The sequence below is a fragment of the Rhea americana genome, unplaced genomic scaffold, assembly GCF_003343005.1.
Source record: "Rhea americana isolate MKP2758 unplaced genomic scaffold, rheAme1 scaffold_178, whole genome shotgun sequence".
NCBI classification, from domain to species: Eukaryota; Metazoa; Chordata; class Aves; order Rheiformes; family Rheidae; genus Rhea; species Rhea americana.
This window is the reverse complement of record NW_028185905.1, coordinates 1,731,048-1,752,687: the sequence shown is the minus strand read 5'-3', so window position 1 is coordinate 1,752,687 and position 21,640 is coordinate 1,731,048. Positions and strand designations below refer to the sequence as shown.

The following is a 21,640-nucleotide window of genomic DNA, read 5'->3' as shown; positions in this document are numbered from 1 at the left end:
GGGGTGCCAGGGTGCCCAGGCTGCTGGGGTGCTGCGCTGCCAGGGTGCCCGGGCTGCTGGGGCTGCCGGACTGCTGGGACTGCTGGGGTGCCAGGATGTCCGGGCTGCTGGAGCGCTGGGCTGCCAGGGTGCCCAGGCTGCTGGGTCTGCCCAGGCTGCAAGGGCTGCCAGGGGTGCTGGACTGCCAGGATGCCCGGGTTGCCGGGGTGCCATGGTGCAGGGCGCAGGCCTGCAGCACAGCGCCGCAAACAGCACCCCCCCCTCCTGTAAGGCCTAGCACCATCCTGCCTGGTGCTGGCTCTCCCCTCCACATGGCACTCTGCTCAACCTCCTTGTAATCTGCTAGGAGAGAAGGGAAGGACCAGATCCTGCATTTCTCTCGTTACCTTGCTTGAGACATTGTTAAGTCAGCTGGCTTTTGATCAACTGAGATACCTAGGGCTTCTGCCTCCTCAGTCACTTCCAGGTGATTAGCCCCAAATGGTAACAGAAATTCTTGTTCTTAGTCACCAAATACACAATCATACTCTCTGTAATATTAGATTTCATCCTGCTTTCATTTTTCTAGTCCTCAAGGTCATTCAATTATTGCTGTATAGCATTCGCCTTCTCCTCTGTAATGGCAATACTTTTACCTGTATTCTTATGACATAACAGCTAATGATGGATAATCTGAAGTTAAAATTCAGCAAAAGCAAATCCCTTGTACTCATAAGAAAAAGTCAGAATTAAAGCCGCAAAGCTTTGGGGAACCTCAGCTTACTCAAGCCAGCTAACTCTTGTTAAAACTGCCTGCTTTGCATGAAGATTTTTCTTTGTACTGACTACCAAGTGCTGACGGAGACATTGTACTTCACTGTGACAGGAATACAACTTTTCCCTAAAGTAGAACAGCTTTGTAGCATTGTCTATGGGCTATCTCCACAGCCCTTTCAAAGCAATCACAACAGCCTCTCTATTTTTAAATAAATACCCGTTTGATTTCTAGTACAAGAGGCGATACTCTGAAGAAGTTTTTTGAAGCAACTTCCAGCAGATGCAAACTACCTGGAACTTTAACTGTTAGTTTTAACATGAACAGACAGAATGAAAACAGAATGAATGGACACCTGCAAAAGTTGTTTTTCCTATCTTGAAGAAAGCATGAGAGACAGCAGGACTAACAGAGGGAACCAGCCACAGTTTTAAGAAAAGGAAAACAAGAAAATAGGCATCACATTTTTAAAAGATTTTTAAAAATAAGTGCATTACACTTATTTATCAATTGTTTTACTTCATTTTTGTTATCATGATAAGATGTGGAAGTTCAGACATGATTTATTAGATTCCTGTTTGACATAAACACAAAGTATATTTTTATTTTTATTGGACTTGAGAACATTTGGGGTTTACCCAGTATCTGTCTGGAACATAGAAACATTTTCTGTTTCTCATTCACAGTATCATTAAACCATTTTCAGAAGTCGGCAGAATATAAACAATTACCCTATGGCCCCTAGAGGGTGTCCAGATGACATTGATATGTTTTTCTTAGAGAAAGATAAATTGTGGATGCTGGGAAACAACTTGTAAAGCTCCACTAAGCTGACCCAAGAATAATATATATGCAACTGACACTGTGTTTCTATCATAGTTTAAAGGTAAACTAAGACATTTTTTAATAAGCAGTGTACAGATGCATGCGTAAGTATAGGATATAAAAGTATAGGGTACTGTGCATCATGCTATAGAAAAAATACATTTAAGTAGGAGATTTGCTTATTTTACCCCTTGAAACATGAAGGTGGAGGTGTCTGTTTCTCTTGATGCAGCTGGTAATATCACAGACTCCTTAAGTAGCAGAGCAGAGGCTTCTTAGGTGACAGTAATGCCAGCTCCTGCAGGACAAACACATTTATAAATCAGTTCTACAGAGTAAGTGAAACAGCATTTTTTTTTTAAATACAGTGTTCTAAAACTCTGGTTCTAATGTCTAAGTACACTTCTTTGTTAAACCTTTTAGTCAGACAGTCATCTGAAAGTTGATTTTTCATTAATGTTGAATTTTAGTGCAAACAAAGGATTGAAACWTTACAAGATTTGTAAATTATTTGTTCACTTAGCCATTATTCAGAGACTACAGTGTGTTCCAGAAGTGTTAGAATGCTGAAAAACATACTAGCATCAAACATGGAAGACAATGTAATTTATTAATCTCTTGTGACCTTCATATAAAGGCTCTTGAAGTTTTCTGTCCACTGATGTAATACAGCGATATCTTGATTTATGATAGAGTGACCACAAATATGCAGTCAATATATGCACAAAAGCAGATAAACGTAACCAAAAAGGGACAGATATTTAATTGTGCAGCCTTACATTTGCCACAGCAAATAAACTTTCTTCTTGGGCATACTTTTCACTTACTGGCTTATATGTCATTTCTTCGAACACTCTTAACATATTCAGTAACAAAATGCACTAAGTAACATTCAATTTAATTATAAGCCGGGATCACATAGTGTGTCTGTGCTTTCTTTTGGAGAAATCTGAAAATTACTTCATGGCTTTATTGAGCAAGGAAAGACATGATAGACATGCACACAGTTACGGTGGAAAGTGTAAATTTGTAGCCTCTTTGAACTGTTCAGTGGGGTTGCTGGCAACCTGTACAGTTCAGATTGCAAAATTCTTCATAATATTCAAATTTTTTGCTCATTTTTATGCTTGTGCTTTGCCTGAAATTATTGCACATAATGACTATGCGTGATAATCCTTAGATCCTATTCTTGATCAGAACTGCAACTATCCCAAATTTCACAGGAGACATTTAGTATCTTGCAAAGCCTTCTCTAAGATAGTGGAAAGAGTGCTGCTGTGATAGATCATCGGCAGGTTACAGAACAAAATAATGAAAAAAAGAAGTGGTTTGGTCAAACTGAATGCCTTAGCCTTCTGTTTCTCTTTCTTTGAATATTTTACAATGCACCCTAAAAACTGCAGTATAAATGGCAACATAAATCCAACTATCTCTACATGGAAGCATTATCAAAGTTGATGCCACAAGTGAGGATGGGTGTGATCTCACCACAATGTTTATCAAGGCCATGTGTGTGAAAAGAACAAAGTCAATTTAGAAATTCACCTATTTTTCTCATCGATTTAGCAAGTGTCACAACCAAAATGAAATTATGTTTTACTTCGATTAAAGGCCTCTTTACTTTATTCAGATACTGGCATAGGCTGCCAGTTTCCAAAATGAAATTTATTCATAAGGATGTTTGTATTTTCTTTTAGTTAAGAAGGACAGAATGTCACCATTCCAAGCAAAAGGACTGAGAAATTGAAATTGTGTAATTGATCTTCCTCTGATATTCTGAATATCTTTTTCCTTCTATTTTGAGCCTACTTGTTTAATCCAATTTTATGACGATTGTTTACCTGTGATTCATAGCTTCTCACTGTTGAGAGGTACTCCTTTTGTCTACTTTTGCCGCCTCTCTTCCTGTAACGTTTGTCAGGACCAGTAATGCCTGTACTCAGCCCAGTCAGCTCATGATACTTCATGAAGGTGCTCGCTACTGCTGCAATGCATGGAAGCAGAAATTTGCACAGTAATTGCTGTAAAGATCTATCATATAGATCCAAAGTATGGATTTATATGGGAAAGGAGGAACTCAGCAGGCTGAAAATCCCTCCTTTCGCCAGTGCACACATTCTAGGACTCATGAAATATAACAAACTCATGGCTGCACAGCTATCCCATTCCTTCTGTGACCACAGATAAACCTGAACACATCAGCAAACAATAGAAATTTAATGATTCTGCCATTTGCTGGTACTGTAGAGGAGCACAAGCCATCAAAATAAGACATTTCTAATTGCAAACAGTCTTCCCTAGAGGTTCTAGTCCCTATGGAACAAAACCAGGCTGGGATATTCTTTTAAAGCTTCCACTCCAGTTTGCATGCATCCTGTTTCTTTTTCCCATGGCAGAAAGCCAGCTGGAAGAGCCTCTCTGCACTGCAGTGAAAAGCTGCAGCTCTGGGAAGCTATGATGTCAAAAATAAGCAGCAAGTATTAAGACTGAATCATCTGAAAACACAAGGTATTTCTACCAGCTGGTATGAAAAAATTGAAAATCTTTTATCTTCATGTTTTCCATCCACAATCTGCAATCCTACTTTCAAGCTAGAATTTATCAAACACTGGTATTTATCTGCAGCTTCACCTCTTTATTCATGTATTTACCCGTTTCAAAGCAGTCCCTTGAGATAAACTAAATAAATGCAAATTTAAACACACAAAAATAAATTAAACTCTTTTTCAACCCTAGTTCTCTGTGTTTATAAGATTTATTTCATAAAGATCATACCCAGTGTTGTCACCACCATTTTAAATGAGACCTATTGTATCACACCCTATTTTGTCTATTTAGAGTTAGGGTACCTTCTGATTATGGCTCTGAGGTTCAGAATGCTCTATAAGCTAGTAACATCAGTAGTAGCCTGCAGAGAAAATTATTCTAGATTGTTCCCCCTTTCTGTGGTTGTTTTTTTTTCCTTGATTATCTTACTGTCAGAGTCTCATGACACTACAGATTTTCAGATTCATATATGCCTGCCAAAATGCTGACTCTCTGAACCTCCTGAGGTTTCAATCGTGTCCTCGCTGCAGGCTTGGTAGGTCACAACAAAACAAAACAAAACAAAAACAAGACAAGTGCCCCCCTCCGCCATAAGTGAAGACACTGGTTTCTCCACCCATCATGCATCCTAAACTGTAACTCATCTCCATGGGAATCTTGCAGACTGCAGGGGCAGAACCTGACATTGTTTCAGGAAATACTGCAGATTATTATGGACTTAAATCTTATTACACAATAGCTGTAGAGCTTTTTCTCTTAGCTGCATCAACATAGAACAGATCTCCATTTCTTTTTCAGAATAAACCTGGATTTTTCTGTTTGAAACTATGCCTTGATGGATTTTCCTTGTTCAGCATTCAGAAGGCTGATGCTATGGGCTTGCTCAGCTATTCCAGATGCTGCATTGAAGTATTTTGAAGATGTGGGTAGCTAAACTGTTGGTGGTACAGGCTTGTGGCTTGAATTAAGGCTCTGGCACGTTTTCTGTTTTTAGCTTCTCTGGTTATCCTGAATGTTAAGAACTTCTGTCTACACAGCAGTTGACAGCTCACAACAGTTTTATACTGGATACTAGCCAAGATCAGAGATTTTTCCTGTATATCATGTTTCTGGAATCTAGGAAGTATCAGCACTTACCATTGGAAAATCCAGAATATTTTGGCTAGACAGATAAATCACTTCCAGGTTCTTTTCACAGGATGGTTGAGGTTGGAAGGGACCCCTGGAGATCATCTAGCCTAACCCCCCCCCTGCTCAAGCAGGGTCACTTAGAACATATTGCACAGGATCACATCCAGGTGGGTTTTAAACATCTCCAGGGATGGAGACTCCACAACCACCCTGGGCAACCTGCTCAGTCACCCCCAAAGGCTGCGATGAGACTGGGATCATTACACTTCTTTTTAATTCAACAGAGAAAAGAACAGTCAGGAAGAGATGAACATTTAATTGTTCTGCTTACTACAAAGTGATAGAGAAGGAAGATGAAACTTCAGTGATCACTCCAAATCTCAGCATCTTTCAGCATTGCCAGTTTCTGTGATTTTAAGGCAGATATTGCAATAACCTGATATCAGACACTAAAAAATCTCTGTGGATTTCTATGTTTAAGTAATTCCTAGCAATTTTGGTGACCGGGAAAAAAAAAAGTCCAAGACAATCTGGTGGCTCAAATTCAGGAAGGTAAACTACCCACACTTCCAAATTATTCTTTTAAAGCCCTAGGGCCTGGCTCACGGTTTTGAGCATCTGAGCTGGCAGCTGCGCTGCCGTTTCTCCTCCTGTTGAAAGGAGGGAGGGCAACTCCCGCCGGGGACCCGAGCCGAGCTCTGCTCTCCAGCCTCGCTGGTCTAAGGCCGGCTGGAGCTCCCCGGCAGCCGGCTGGCCGCGCTCCGCGCCTGAGAGCAGCTCACTGCCCGCCAGGCCGCGCAGCCGGCACCGGGACCCCCCGAGCCGCGGCGGTGTGGAGCCGAGACCGGGCRCGGGCGCCGCCCCTCAGCCCCCCGGCCCGGCGGCGCCAGGCGCACAGCGGCTCGGCGGGGGCGGGACTGCCGCCCGGAGACCCCGCCCCGCCGCGTCGCCTCCGCAGTCGCGCGGGACCACGTGCCGGCGCAGCCAATCGAGGAGGAGCCCAGGGCTCTTTAAGAGCCGTGCGCCAGTCGCCGCGCGCTGCAGCGGCGGCAGCCGGAGGTTGCCATGGAGACGGCGGCCGGGCCGGTTGCCATGGAGACGGCAGCGCCCTGGCTGCCGGGCGGGCGGCGCGGCCGGGAGCCGCGGAGACACGCGCTGCTCGTGGTGATCGGGGAGATCGGGACGGAGCCGGAGCGAGGGGCGCTGCGCAGCGCCCTGGAGCGCGGTAAGCGGCGGCGGGGCGGCGCGGGGCGCCCGCTGCCGCGGCCCGGAGCGGGGAAGGAGCGCGTGAGGCAAGGGCCGCCCGCGCCGGCGGTGTTTGCCTCCCGCCGCAGCGAGTGCTGCGGCCGCGCCGCAGGGCTGGGGGGCCGCGRGCCCGCGCGCCGCGCCGCGCCCGCTCCCGGCCCGAGAGGCCCGGGCAGGGGCGTCGCTGCCGCCCGCCCGCCGCTCCCCCCGGCCGCGGGCAGGGCCGGTGCTCTGCCCAGGTGTCTGCGCCGAGGAGCGTGTGGGCGAGGGAGCTGGTGGCTCTTCCGAGAGCGGGTCATGGGACCGGGGGCATAGCGACGGGTGGAGGTCTCTCGGGCTGATGAAGATGATCCCTGCTTGGTCAAGAAACCTGTTGGACGTTGGGCAGTCCCCTGAGGAGCTGTCTGCAGAGTTAACGTGAGAGAGTTACTGATCCCTTGCAGTGGCTGGAGTCTCAAGGGAGGAAGACCCCAGTGAAAGATGGCATGATTAAATGTTAATTGTGGTTCTGTTCTTGGAGGTTGGCATACCTGCAAACATTCAGGGCATAAATTACTGTGTCTCTCCCCCCTCCCCTCCCAACCCCCCCAAGATTCCTTTATTACCATTCGTGGGATGCAGTTAACACTGGTTTTGAATGTCAAAGCTTGAAGACATTTTATGGTTCAAAACTGAGATTCTCATCACTAGGATTGTTTGTCTGGTGAGACTGGTTACTGCAGCACTAAGGAACAGCTGCAAACAGGCCTACCCGTGTCTGAGGAGCTAGCTGTGTGGACCAGAGAGGTTGAGGGAGGGCAAAACAGAACAGTGACTTTAACTGCTTTAGGAATGACAGAGCAAGAAGTGACTGCCATAACATTTCGCCTTTTTGTTATTGTCTATGTTGTGGTAGTGCCCAGAGGCCTTCGCAAAGAATCTCTCTGTGCATACTAAATGCAGTGCAACCTAAAATGAGATGGAGAGGGAAAGAAGGGCAGTTCTTACTTTCTGGCAATTTCTGACATTTCCTAAGGAAAATGATAAAGCAGATTACATCAGCTGCATCGGGACCTTAAGGAAATTTCTGTCCTAGTAAGCAATTTAGTACACCTCTGAGATATAAAACAACAACTCTGCAACGGTGCATGCCCTCAAATTTTTTGCTGTTTCCAAAATATGCTGGCTTAAAAGAYGACCATGATAACAGTTGTAAGCATTGTCCAAATGGCATTTTTGGGAGATGCTTTTGTGACTATTTTCCTCTCAAGCATCAACAGTGCTAAGGAACACATGGACAATGAAATTATAAGAAGGGAATGTAAAAAGGTCAAATTTTGTGTGGTTTCTCCGCACCAGCATCTTCTCCATCCATCTTTGCTGGTAGGTCACTTAATAGCTACTATGATAGCAGTGTTTCATCCTGCTTTCAGTAGGGATAGATCAGATATAGGCCATCTGGCCACTGAAAGTTCTGTTTTGAAGGACTGCTGCTGCTGTCTGCACAACAGACTTTGCAACACGTATGTACAAGTGCAGCAGCAAAAGCAAATTCCAGTTAGTTGTCTGTCCAAAAGCTTACTGAAATTCTGTCAAGTGCAGGCATCTCTTTACATAAGAGCCACTTGAGCAGGAGTGTTGTTAAGTTACTAACTAGTAGAAGCAAACTGCTGAGGGAGCTAGCTTCCTCTGTCACGGACTTGGAGTATAATTTCCAGCAAGCCATACAGCTGGCTTCTCCATTATGAAATGAGAGAATGAGATGATCTTGAAATAGCTTGAGATCTCAAAGTTAAGATTATTATAAATATTAATAATCTTTAGATTCTTAGGAATACTAGGAACCTGAGGTCTTGATCAATGTACAGTCCATATATTATCCTTATGCTTGAGACAGCTATACTTTTAACTCTAGGAGGTCTAGAAATGTGAAATAGTACAAACATTATATCTCCCACCTCTAAGGGGATATCTTGCTGGAGAGGTTTCACATGAAATTTGTGTAATGGTAGAGGTGCTTGCTGAGCAGGGGATTTGGTTTCCTTGGGAGACAAAGAAGTATGAATAACAAAATGTTTATGCCCCTCAAAAAACGTTTTTTTCTCTAACTTGGTCAGCATAGTAAGAGGCTTTCAGCTGTGATCAAAATCAGATAAACAAAGTTTGCGAAGTTGGTGCAAGATGTTACATGCTATACATCTGAGCTAAATAGTATCCTTTTTTTAAAAGGACAAAAATGTTAGTGTTTGCTTTGTATCATTTTTCTGGTGGCTGTCATGTCCTATCTGCACAAAGACATACCAGGGAGAGATTACCAAAAAGTAAGTTAGTCTCTTGCCCTGGTTATTCCAGAAATTATGCTTTTCCAAGATTCTTCCTATATTACTTGGTTCAGGGGAATGGAATAGTGAGTATATAATTTTGTGGGAAGCTGCTTGTTCCCATGTTCAGTGCTGCTTAGGTGGTAGCATTGCCTGTTTGTGGGAGACTTGAACAAAATATTAATCTTTCTGTTCCAGTTTGACTTTTTGCAGTTTTAAAACTGCAAAATATCAAAATATCAGGAAGAGTAGGTCTGCCATTAAAGGAAATGTCAAATTTTATAAGCCTATTATCTCAGTAGGAAATAAAAAATTTACAAGGGCATAAGGAAAAAGATGAGAAACTGGTAAGTCATATGGTACCTGATCCGAGCTGCGCATGTGTGAAGAAAGTGAGCCTTTAGAAACTTTGGTATGGTATTGTCTGCACTTTTGTATGAGGAGGTTGTAGAGGATGATAATTGGCACAGACGATATTCTGGGTCCTGTGCTGTTGGATGAGAAAATAAATTGTGGCAAGGGGGGAGAGATTAGAAGTGACTTCAGACTATGTGGGGAGGGGGAGCTGTATAAATCACTGTAAGTAGGATAATGAGTGAGATGAGAACTTTGTTCCTCCCTTTCCTAGCTCTGAAAGAAGATCTTTCTGCATTCTAAATGTAGCAGTACCTCATAGTGTCTATTGCTGCAGTAGGACACCATGACTCTGACACAGCAGCTAGCATCAGCAGGATGTGCCCTGCAGAGTGCCACCTTGTTCCGTTCCAGGTTTGAATGCTGATCAGCACTGCATTAGGAAGCACTTACATTAAACACTTTTGTACAAAACATTGTGCTTTCCAAAAGTATTAAATAGAAAACTGATTTTGTCTACCTCTCTCGTCTCTCTCCTTTATCATGTGATTTATTTTATTTTTTCCTGTCCCATGCCCAAACTCGAAGGAATAGATATTCTGTGACATTGAAGATGGTGGTAAGCTTTTCTGATATTCAGTGTTCACTGTTTGTATACACTCTGCAGTGCAAACTGTCGTGTAATAGATAAGCTGTATTACTCTGTGGTTTCTTCTTTGACCAGAGATGAACTAAGAATAATGTTATCTTGAGCTGCTCTGGATTTTGCAGGTCTTGAGATTACTGAACTGTGTGATGAGACAGTTACTAACTCCTCTTTTAAGTATAGAGAACTGGAGCTTGTATCCTAGAAGATACCATTTCCCACTGCTTATCAGCACTAACTATTGTACTACATTGAGTTACTGTGCTGGAGAACTAGAAATGGAGTAACTACGAATGATATCTCCTTGAAAAGACAACAGACTTTACTTGGAAAGAAGGCAGGTATAAAGTTTTATTGGTTGTGCAGCTAATGTTTTATGCAAGAGAGAAAATGTCTCCAGAAGATGGCAGGAGAACTCTTGGCAAGAGCACCGTTAACAAACACAGGAGTTTAAATTTTTGTTTCCATTGACTCTTAGAACTCTGTGGCATTGGCCTTCAACAGCTGTACTACTGCAGGCAGCAGTATGAGAGACCATAGTAGTAATTCATGCTGATATTCTGTTTTTGTTGGTAGTACTAAGGTAGCTCCTTGCAAGGATATGAAGATCAGTGATATGTAGTGTTTTGTGTCATCTAGAATATACACCAGTTCACACTGAGATGTGAAGGTGACTTGCATGGCATGGTGCCACTTGCTCTGGGAGCAGACACTGCTTCCTGCTGTGATAYGAAGGCGATTAGCTTACAAAGATTATGTAGATTAAAGAGCAAACTCGGAGGGTCTCCAGGGGATCAGGGCCTTTGAAGGAGTGATTAGGTAGAGGGAGTTGGGGGTGAGGTGGGCTTTTGTGACTTGGAGGAGGCACAGGCTATAATAACATAGAAGCTGGTGTGTCTGAGCTGATTAGTAGTCTGACCATCCAGTAGCCCACCTCTAATAGTGGCCAGTGCTGGATACTGCAGAAGTTATAAAACTAGCATAATGTGTTCGCTTGCTTAGTCAGTCATGTAATTCATTTAGCCATCATTCCTTGCAGTTTGTTAGTATTACTTAGGTGAAATTTTACTTGAATGAAGATTTGCTTATTACATTCAGAGATAGATGGCTTATGACAGGTAAGTATCTTATGGCCCTCCACTTCTGAAGACTTTCTCAGTCCTAAACATGCTCTTTAGGATGTGCAGGGAACAATGAAGCTCTTCCTGTTGATTCTACCATCTCCACTTCTGGTTATGGAGTAAATGTAATAATGACTCATTATTCTCTCTTGTTGGGCAGGAATTCGTTCTTGGAATATTAATCTTCAGTTTTGTGACCTGAATGAGCAGCTCCAACTCTTTGTAACCCGGCACCTGGCCCAGTTTTCTTCAGAAGTCAAAGGTCAGTTTTTTTTTTTTTTTTTTTTAGTTTATCAGCATTAATTTTCAAATTTTCTGGATTTGAAAAGATACAGAACAAAGCTGAATCCAATTTAGAATACCAGATTCAGTTAGTGAGTTGTCTGTGAGGATTCTGCGGAAAAGAACACTAAAGGAGAAAGTAATTTTAAGGGTCTATGAGATCGAAGGAATTTAACTTTTACTACTTCCTAGATACTGGCTATTATTACTGTGAATCGAGTGAATAGAAACGTGTTGTTTAAAAGCCTGTTAGCCTATTAAGTTAGAATGTGTCTGTCTGTCTTCTATACTTTATTCAGACAGCACAATGTAGTTTTACTCAAGCCATTTATCACCAGTCTCTTTCTACCTTTGAAGTTTTAGAGTGCACTCTGTGTGCATAAAGCATGTGGAGAGTGGTGTTTAAGACTAATCAAATGACTTTCAGAATCACTTTTTGGAAGGTCTATTTCTGCTTTCTAAGAGGAAGAATGATGAGTAGGAGCATTGTAAAAATGCTGCTAACTCTTAGAAAACATGCTTGCCTAGCTTGTTAAAGGCTTTGACTCTGGTTAGGCAGCTATGTTTATGTAACATGTGTTAAAATTTCTATAGTAAGCACAAATGACACTACTGCAAAATCTTTTTATGTAAGAACAGCTTATAGCTCACCATACCTCTTAAAGACTCCTGTAAACACATATGAATATATTTTCCAGTTGAGAAGGCTGTTTTTTGTTTTTTGTTTTTTTTTTCTCCCTCCCTAATGGATATCAGACATATATCAGATATATTTTTTTCTAATGGAGATATTCAGACTCTTCTCCAATCTGCTACTGACTTAAATTTCCTGTGACTTTCTCTTTACCATGGGGATAGAAAGTCCTCTTCTTTGCAAAGCAGTTCATATCTATTGCTATATTGGATTAAAATACTGTGTATTGAACATACTAGTTGAGGAACTAAGCAGAGGATCTGTCTGAATTTGAAACGGTTATGACAGAGGCTGTGGTACAAACAGATTGAGCACTAACAGGTCACCAAGACTATATCATATTCACTCAAGATTTCTTAGAACTTTGGTTGAAATATTTTGGTTAATAACRGAAACATGAATCCTCTCACTTAGATCTTCCTTGGCTCTTGAAGAGCAATGGGTGATAAATTTAATGTCAGACCTTAAAAGAAGGTTCCAGCAGGTATCCAAGAAATGTAAACTGGTAAACAAAGTGTCAACTTTACTTGGCAAATCAGCAGAAATTATAATAAACAGAATTAGTGGAAACCTGCAGAAATAATCTACCTGAGAAGAATCACCATTGGTGCTGCAAGCTGAAATCCTGCTTTTCAAATGTCTTGAAGCTCTCTCAAGGAGTTAGACTAAATCACTCTTATCTATATGTTTGCTATCTCTCAAAATATTTGGGAAATCTGAGTCCTTCATGAAGGCTGTTTAAAGAAGCCAATTAGCCATGGAATAAGAGGCCAGACTTTGGTATGTGTAAGTAGCTGAATGAAAGATGGGTAAACCAGGGTTTTAGTGAAAGTTGCAGCTCCCTCAAAGAGAAGAGATTGCCGACTGAATTCCACAAGAGGGATGAGCAGTGAGGTAAGTCTGCTGATAATCCAAAATCATTCAAAGTAGTAATTGTGACTCCTGACTAAAGAATTTAAGCTACATAATATAATGCACATACGAAAAAAGAGACCAGTTCTAGCTTCAAGTGGTGAGTTCTGAGCTGACCCTTTCCACTGGAGAATGAAACCCTGGGGTTATGATATGGTTTATAGAAACATCGGTTCAGTGCTTGGCAGCAATCAAAATAGGTCAAATGTTAGGAATTATCAGGTGAGAAATAGAGACCAAAACAAGGAGCATTATGCCACTGTATAATGGTTTCCGCATCTTGAATATTGTGCAGTTCTGGTCTCCTTATCAAAAAAGAATAGAGTAGGATTGAAGTAAAGTAGGGAAGGGTAACAAGGATGGTCAGAGGTCTGGAATAGCTTTTATTCAAGAAATGATCAAGTAAGCTGAGACTCTCCACTTTGGACAAGAAATGATTATGATGAACAGGAAGAGGGAGGCATTAAATGAAACTAGTGGAAGCCATGTTCAAAAGAAGATGATTGCATATGAAACAGGTAGCAGACCTGTAGAACTTATCTCCACAATACCTTTTAGCAGGAAGCTTGTATGGCTCAAAAAGAAGACTGGATAAATATTCTCCAGTCTGCTCCAGTAAATATTTTGAATGAAGTAATTGGGGCTGGGAAAGCATTAGAGGGTAGTATTGCACGTTTGCTTTTTTCACTTTTTCCTAAGTATATATCTATGCTCATTGTAGGAGGCAGGATATTGGACAAAGGAGACCCTTGAACTGAACATGTATGCATGTTTGTAAAGCCGGAGGGGAAACTGTATAACTAAACACACATATGAGTAACTACAACAGATGCTCCCAGTCTAAGGAGTCTAACTTACACTTAACACAAAGGAAATGAGCAGCTTAACTGTATCTTCAAGTAAGGCATGGCAGCGAGGGGAAAAATATGGTCTTAAGTCAGTGATGGGGCAAAGTCCAGTCATCCAAAAAAGGTTTCTGCTAGAGAGCTGTGGAAAGGAAGTTTATAATGTGACTAAACTTTGAGGTAGAAAGTTTACATTTGTGACTCATGGAGCACTTATGATCTGACTAGGACTGGGTCTCAGAAATTAAAGGAATMTAAGGGAAGAAGCCTGGACAATTATTCCTACCTAAAAATAGATATCCTAATGATAGCTCTCTCTTTCTACCAGTGCATGCTTTGTGTTCCTGCCCAGGTGAAAACTATGCCAAATAAGTCAGCCTCTGAAATGTTGGTGCTTAGCTATCATGTACCTGATCGTAACACACAATCAGCTCTGCAAGGTGATGACAGGTGATATCAAGGTAATGTTTCTCTAGTAATGAAGGCATAGATAGAAGCTGAGAGTGTCTGGTGACTCAGATGAGACTGAATGCCTACTGCCCAGGCAGTCTGTGTGCAATCATGCCTATAGATTACTTCAATACTTCTGTTTCAGATCCCTGTTGCAAGGAGTATTGTGTTGACCCTTTAGAAAGAAGGAAGACTATGATCCTGCAGCTCTTTAGAATTAGAAGTCTTAGGACACCAGGCCCAGGTCATCCAAGGGAAGCTGCCACCTTCTGACTCCAGGTTTTGTGCAGCTTTGCCTTCATCCCTTCAGAATATAAAGGATTCCCAGTTTTCTGACATGAGGAGAGATTACTTAAGAGCATTACAATCTGGAAGTGTCACAGCCAGATGGTAGAAAACAGCATATCTTTCCCAAACATCATTAGAATCATAGAATCAGTAGGGTTGGAAGGGACCTCTGGAGATCATCTAGTCCAACCCCCCTGTTCAAGCAGGATCACCTAGAGCATGTTAGACAGGGTTGCATCCAGGCAGGCTTTGAATATCTCCAGAGAAGGAGACTCCACAACCTCTCTGGGCAACTTGTTCCAGTGCTCTGTCACTCTCACAGTGAAGAAGTTCCCCCTCACRTTSARGYGGAACTTCCTGTGGTTCAATTTTTGACCCTTGCCTCTTGTCCTGTCGCATGGGACAACTGAAGAGAGTTCAGCCCCATCCCCTTGACACCCTTGAGGTACTTACTGATAAGATCCCCTCTCAGTCTTCTCTTCTCCAGGCTAAACATGCCCAGCTCTCGCAGCTGTTCCTCATGGGGCAGATGCTCCAGCCCTCTGATCATCTTTGTAGCCCTACACTGGACTCTCTCCAGCAGCTCCATGTCTCTCTTGTACTGGGGAGCCCAGAACTGGATGCAGTACTCGAGATGAGGCCTCAGCAGGTCTGAGTAGAGGGGCAGGATTACCTCCCTCAACCTGCTGGCAACACTCTTCCTGATGCACCCCAGGATACCATTGGCCGCCTTGGCCACAAGAGCACATTGCTGGCTCATGGTCAACTTGTTGACCACCAGCACTCCCAGGTCCTTCTCTGTAGAGCTGCTCTCCAGAAGGTCAGCCCCCAGCTTGTACTGGTGCCTAGGGTTATGTTTCCCTAGGTGCAGGACTCTGCACTTGCCCTTGTTGAACCTCATGAGGTTCCTCTCCGCCCAGCTCTCCAGCCTGTCCAGGTCTCTCTGAAGGGCAGCACAGCTTTCAGGTGTATCATCTACTCTGCTGCTTTGTCCAGGTCATTGATGAGTAAGTTGAACAGGATGGGACCCAGTACTGAGCCCTGGGGGATGCCACTAGCCACAGGCCTCCAACTAGACTCTGTGCCACTGATAACAACCTTCTGAGTTCTGCCATTCAGCCAGTTCTCAATCCACCTCACTGTCCACTCGTCTAACCCACACTTCCTGAGCTTATGTAGGAGGATGTTATGGGAGTCAGTGTCAAAAGCCGTGCTGAAGTCAAGGTACACAACGTCCACTGCTCTCCCCTCATCTACCCAGCCAGTCTTTCCATCATAGAAGGCTATCAGATTGGTTAAGCAGGATTTCCCCTTGGTGAATCCATGCTGATTAGACCAGAGTAACAGACCAGAGATGAACACAAGGTTAACTAACCACTCCCAGCAATATTAGTCTGGCTTGCATGAATAAGATTTTAATGTCCCCTCTAAACTTACTAAAAGTCTATTACTGAGCACTGGATACATATTTGAAACCATAAAATCTTGGATGAAGCAAAATAGCCTCAGAATAGAAGCAAACAGCACAAATGAAGAATTTCTTTTCACTTACACATCTGAAGACATTCCTGAGATACTGGGCCTTTACAATGTGCTGTTACATTCATTTATTTCTGATTAGTTAATTTCTGTAGCTAATAATACATCAGTTGCCATCCTCTTGCATCTCCAGCACAAAAACAGACTTACAGTCTGGGTTTGATTGTGACCTTACCTCATCTCTAAAAGGAACATCAGATACAAATGTTATTCTCGCTAGCCACTCACAGCTGTTTCTGTCCCACGAAACAAAGCTGCTTTGTGGGACTTTTTTTCCCTAATGTAGAATAACAAATACCTGAAGCTAGCGCATTTGAGCTAATTGTTCATTTAATGCATGGTAGCAATCATACCTTACTTAAATTGTCCTGTACTACTATAACTGGTTAGGCAGTAACATGTTAAATGCCCAGTTTTCTACAAGTGTTCTGAGGATTTAAACTCTAGAACCCCTAAACAATTGATACAAACTCTTACAACATTATACTACTGCAGCAAACTACCAAAAGTTTTCTATGTTGTCTGTCACTGTAACTGACTCCTGCTATGAGCTGCAGTAACCAGTCCAAATATCCAATCTAAGATCTGATCTACTTTGCATTAAAAAACAAAAACAACAACAACAACAAAAACCCAAAACAAAACACCCAAAATCTGTAAGGAATTTACTGGAGAGGAAAAATATCTGACCCAAACAGATCACTAGCGCATGTTAATGGAGTGTGTTTTCATGTGGTATCATGTGGATCTGGAAGCTCTAATATGCATGTGGAAGAGAACATTAGAGAAAATATTTTCATGCAACAATAGAATGGGTTGTGCATGGCAGTTTTTTAGAAAGAACGATATGAAAACTGTTGCTAGTTAAGGAGAAATTCACAATGAGTTGATCACCTCCCCTTCTACTGAAGTCTTTCTTGATTGGTATATCCCTAACTGGATAATTAAACCCCACTGATTACTGGAAGTATAAAACTTACAATATTGTCTTCCTTACATTTTTTTTCTTCTGATCCAGTCTTCATTTGGGATATTGATGTGTGCTTTTGTCACCTCCAAGTTAAAATTCTGCATCCTGTTTGTTCTGTTTAGGCTTAGAAATGAGAAATAAAGCTTCAGCTTGTGTAGGAGATAGTAGCCATCCCAGTGACAGTCCAGTGTTACTCCTGTGGGGCCTCTTTCTCCCACTCCTTTGTTTCTTGTTCTAGCTTTCAAACTCTTCAGAAGTCAGCATATAGTTATGTATCTGTATATAACTATATACAGATATACTGTATATATCTGTAAATACTTCTGTTATGGCTATGGCTTAGAGGTGCCATAAAAGAACAGGACCTAAAAGATGACCTGATCTTACAAGAATGTCTCTATTTGTGTATTTCAGGACAGTTCTATCTCTGGAGCAATATAATCAAAAGCAAAGCATTATTTTAATTCAAGCTGTAAAGTAGGGGACTGAATTAGACTAATGTTTGGCACCTTTAAAGCATGACACGACCTCTTTGAATGTTTTCCCTCGTAAGAGAAAATCTTAAAAATAATAAAAGTGCTACCTATATTCTCCTTAGAACTGATTTCTACAAAGTCTGAAGGTTTTATGGAATCTGCTGTGGGCTTCCTCACACAGTTCTAATTATGTGTAAAGTATTGAGATATTAGTGATGTGATCTGAAGAACTGTAGATTTTTGCTATTCTGCTACTCATACACTGTGGTCTTATAGATAAACAACTTCTTATTGCTAACATTGCATTTGTAAAATGTTGTCTAGGCTATCAATAATCTCTTGTTGAAAGTGCTGTGGTATCATAAGACATGAAAAAATCCTTGCTTTATTACACTAGAGCCTAGAGATGCTGACCTGTTTCCCTGCAGTGCTCAGCGTTAGACAGACACATAGTATAGTAAAATGTATTCAGTATTTGCTTTGAAAAGAGCACACATAGGGATAGAATACTGGTAATGTGAACACTTCTGTGGTCTGTTTGTATACCTACTTCGCTGAAATATGTGCTGATTAGCAGCGGTAATTTTATCTCATCTGTATAGAAATGCAGATTAATAGGTCCAATTATGCTTTTTGACAGATATTAGTGGTCTCAACTAAGCAACAGAACAACGGTAAGTCTCTTTAGTTGAACAGTTTGTGATCTGTAAGTAGGGTTTCTATCTTCCTAAAGAGCAAAATAGGAAACTGATGTTCTATTTTCCTTTTTAGTGTAATAGTTCTGGTGCTGCAGTGCAGACTTTAAGCAGCCATAGTCTTCTGCAGGATCTAATAGAGCTGAAAAGGCGTTTCATGCTCATGCTATCCTGGCTTTTCCCTGATGTAAGGATTTTGCATGTTACTATGTATTAACCAGAGAACAGTGGAAAATAAGTTCAAGAGCAGGCTCAATTAAATTGTTGCTCAAGTTTCTGGCATTGCTATACTTCCATACCATTATAGTGAGAAAGTGACAGTTTAGATGCCAAAGGAATGCACTTCATGTTCTAAAACAATTCTCAGCCTTCCTAGAGGGACTCATCTGCAAACCATCCCTAATAGGCCTAATATGTCTCTGTCCCTGTCACCTGTTCAGTAGAAAATTTTTCTGTTAACTAGGATAAAGTCCAGTTCTAGTTCATCTTACAGAAAATATTGATACAGGGTATATTGAATCATAATCTGTATACGTGATTTCTTGAGATGCTGCAATTCAAGTTAGGGTCTTGTTTATGCTGGTGCGGCTCTTGCAATGCAAGGCAATTCTCAGATGCTTTTGGCTCCTCATAAGTGATATTCCAAAGAAATAAGCTATTTCCTATCAAATTTAAGCTTATCTGATGGAACAGACCCTTTTCCAATAAGCCATAAAATAGTTCCCAGCATAGATTCTTAATCATATTTACCAGTAGCATTATTGTAGCTGTGATGAGTTGCAAGTTAGGCAAAATCTATAGGAAGTGATAATATCTTCTATTCAGTTGGAGCCAGGCAGGTCACTTCTGAGACACACTTTGTCTAAAAAAATATTTTCTTTCTACCTTAACTTTTATTTATACATAGGTTCCTTAAATAGACAAGCCTCTAGACCCCTTAGCAAGTTTGCCGTTGTGCTTGAGTCTGTCCTGTCAGTCAAGTGAACAAATATGCTCTTACATTTCAGGATGGTGTTGGTGTGGCTATTTGGACAAGTCTCTGAAAATCTGTTTGTTATCTGAAAGTATGTGCAGGCAGTTTGTAACAATAACTAGGTAGTTCAATAGCTTTAGAAGCCTTCTGTTTGTGAAGGACCAGGGAGAGAAGTGAGTGCTGGATGGATTTTTCTAAGGAAAAACAGTGTGACTTATAGCTCTTGCAGTTTTTCTGCTAGCTAGTGGGTAATACTACTTAAATCTTACAATGCAGCTTTTTTTTTCTTATTTTTGTTTTCTTTCTCCAACCTTTCTCCCCACTTCCCCCCCTTCCCCCCTTTTTATTTTTTCCCTTTATCATTTCTCCCCCTTCCCCCCCCTTCCCCCCTACAGGTGCTGTCTTCATTAAGGTGGCTGTTCAATCATTAATCATTTTGATTATCTAAGCTAAAGCTGAAACAATGTATATGATACTCTGCATTATCTTCATAAGCAGTAATAGCATTACAATGCTATCCTAGATCATCTTTTAGCTTTGTAGAGATAACAGGGACTTCATAAAGCTATACATCTAAAAATGGGAAAAACACACTTTCTTGGAACACAGCCTATTATCATATAGGAACTTTAGCAAAATACTTTTCCCTGTTTGAATGAGTGTTTAGTGTTATTGTCTCCCTAATGCAAATTACAATACTTGAAAATGAATCTAAGGTTTCTAAATCTCATCCTTGGATGTAATTCATGAATGATTATCACCACAGTGTAAAACCCCTGCCTGAACTCCAGGCTTCAACATCCTCTGATATCTGGCTGGCTTCCATAAAATTCAGCTAAGGTCAGTGCACTGCTGGCTCAAGTTCTGGGGGCTAGGACCTTTTGCTGTAAAGCTGAATTGGCTGTTAAAACTCAGCAATTGAGTTGGAGCAGTGTCTTTCATGACCTTGGTGAACCAATTCTRTTGTTCTGACAACCCAGGCATTTCAAGGATTGGAGGCACTGTTTTTAGCACCTTATGTAAGTTCTTTCACAGCAGGCACCTGCCATCTTTTGGTGCATAACCCATTTTCATTCTTTTTCTATTTTTCCTAGAATAGCCTTTTTATTTCTTCCATTGACTAGCTGGCCTTATTCTCCTACCTTTACTTTTTATTAATAAGATATTAATTTTATTTAAATAAGAAATGTTCAGCAGCTTTGAGAGAGCCAGCTGAGAACAAAAGAAAGAAGAAACACTCAATTCCACTCAATACCAGCAGAAAAACAACAACCAAAAAGCTGTTAAAGACAGTTTTCTCCATTTTTTAAAATTAGCAGCTCTTCCATCACTTGATATCAGATTATGAAGGATTTATGTGCTGCAGAACTGTGGCAAATTAAAGTTACGTTTTCAAAGACAGGCTTGGTGCTTCTGTAAACAGTGCTCTGTGGTAATTATTTCATGTTGTTCGCGAGCGTTGCACACATCACTACTTTGATTTTTGCAGTATTGCAGTGACACTTCTCTAAGGCAGCATTCTCTCAGTTGTCAGATGTTTGGTTGCACTCACTGTAAGCATGCCAGGTGCAATGACAGAGTGTCCTCACAAGTAAGACTAGTTCTAGCACAGTCCTTTTCTTGGAGTCTGCTGCTCTTCAGRGATTTCATGCTGTTGTCCATGTTTAGTAGAAATGGTGAAAACTAGAGACAGTTATTACAAGCTTGTACAAGCTTTGGAAGATTTAGTATAAATGTTACTGGAATTCTAGTATCACTACTATTTAGAGACTGGTAATAAAAGCCTTGTTAATACATTCTTAGTATATTGTTAGTTCACTGTGGCAATGTCCACCTTGTTCTCATGTAGTGTCGCTGGCTTCAGTGGCTATTAGAGTAGGTTCTTCCAATCCCTATGAACTGGATCTTGCTAAGAGGAACAAGACGAACAAAAGAGAAGGAGGATTAAGTATGAAAATCTTGAATATATGACAGTTCCAACATCTGACAGAGTTCTCAGTCCGTTTCATTTTATTGTATTACTCTGAGTGCAGTTCCCAAACTCCCTCCTTTCACTTTCAAAGAATCCCTAGTATTGGCATGGGCTTGAGCAGGAAGCCTCCGACCAGCTGCTCTCAGTTCCTGTTTCCCATTTACCTGAATGTTGCGCTTAAACAGATGGAGGTAAGTGGCTTCTGATGTTCCAGCACCTGCCTCTTTGTATGACTGAGTGCTCAGGGCTGAGCCAGTTGGGCTGCTACTCTGCCTGAGCTCAGGGATACATCTAGTAAAGTTTGCATTTCCAGTTTCCACAGTGCTTCCCAGGGCAACCTCACAAAACGGAAAGCATCTTAACTTACAGCCAGCAAATGTATCCTCTCTTACTGTTCCAGTCTAGACTACAGCAGCTGGAGATGTCAGTGTGCTAGATGCAACAGAAATGAGCCATGTCATCAACTTCTCATACTAGTGCAGAAGGTGCTCCTCTTGAATGTGCCCTGCTGTGAAACAGTGGCAGGCCCTCCGCCTGAAGAATGACGACATTGCTTCTGGTGCTCTGCTGCATCCAGCTGGGATGAAAGAACTAAGCAGAATTCGCCTTGCTCAGGATCTT

General features: G+C 41.7%; 1 protein-coding gene across 1 annotated transcript in view; it reads left to right on the top strand.

Moving 5' to 3' along the window:
* The first annotated feature begins 6,318 nt into the window (after nucleotides 1–6,318).
* MAP1A (microtubule associated protein 1A) overlaps nucleotides 6,319–21,640 on the top strand; it is a 69,773-nt gene continuing 54,451 nt past the window's right edge. The window contains exons 1-2 of the mRNA XM_085301561.1: nucleotides 6,319–6,482; nucleotides 11,084–11,185. Of these exons, the coding sequence (XP_085157687.1) occupies nucleotides 6,323–6,482; nucleotides 11,084–11,185 (262 nt within the window). The 5' untranslated portion in view covers nucleotides 6,319–6,322. The remainder of the gene's footprint in view (nucleotides 6,483–11,083; nucleotides 11,186–21,640) is intronic.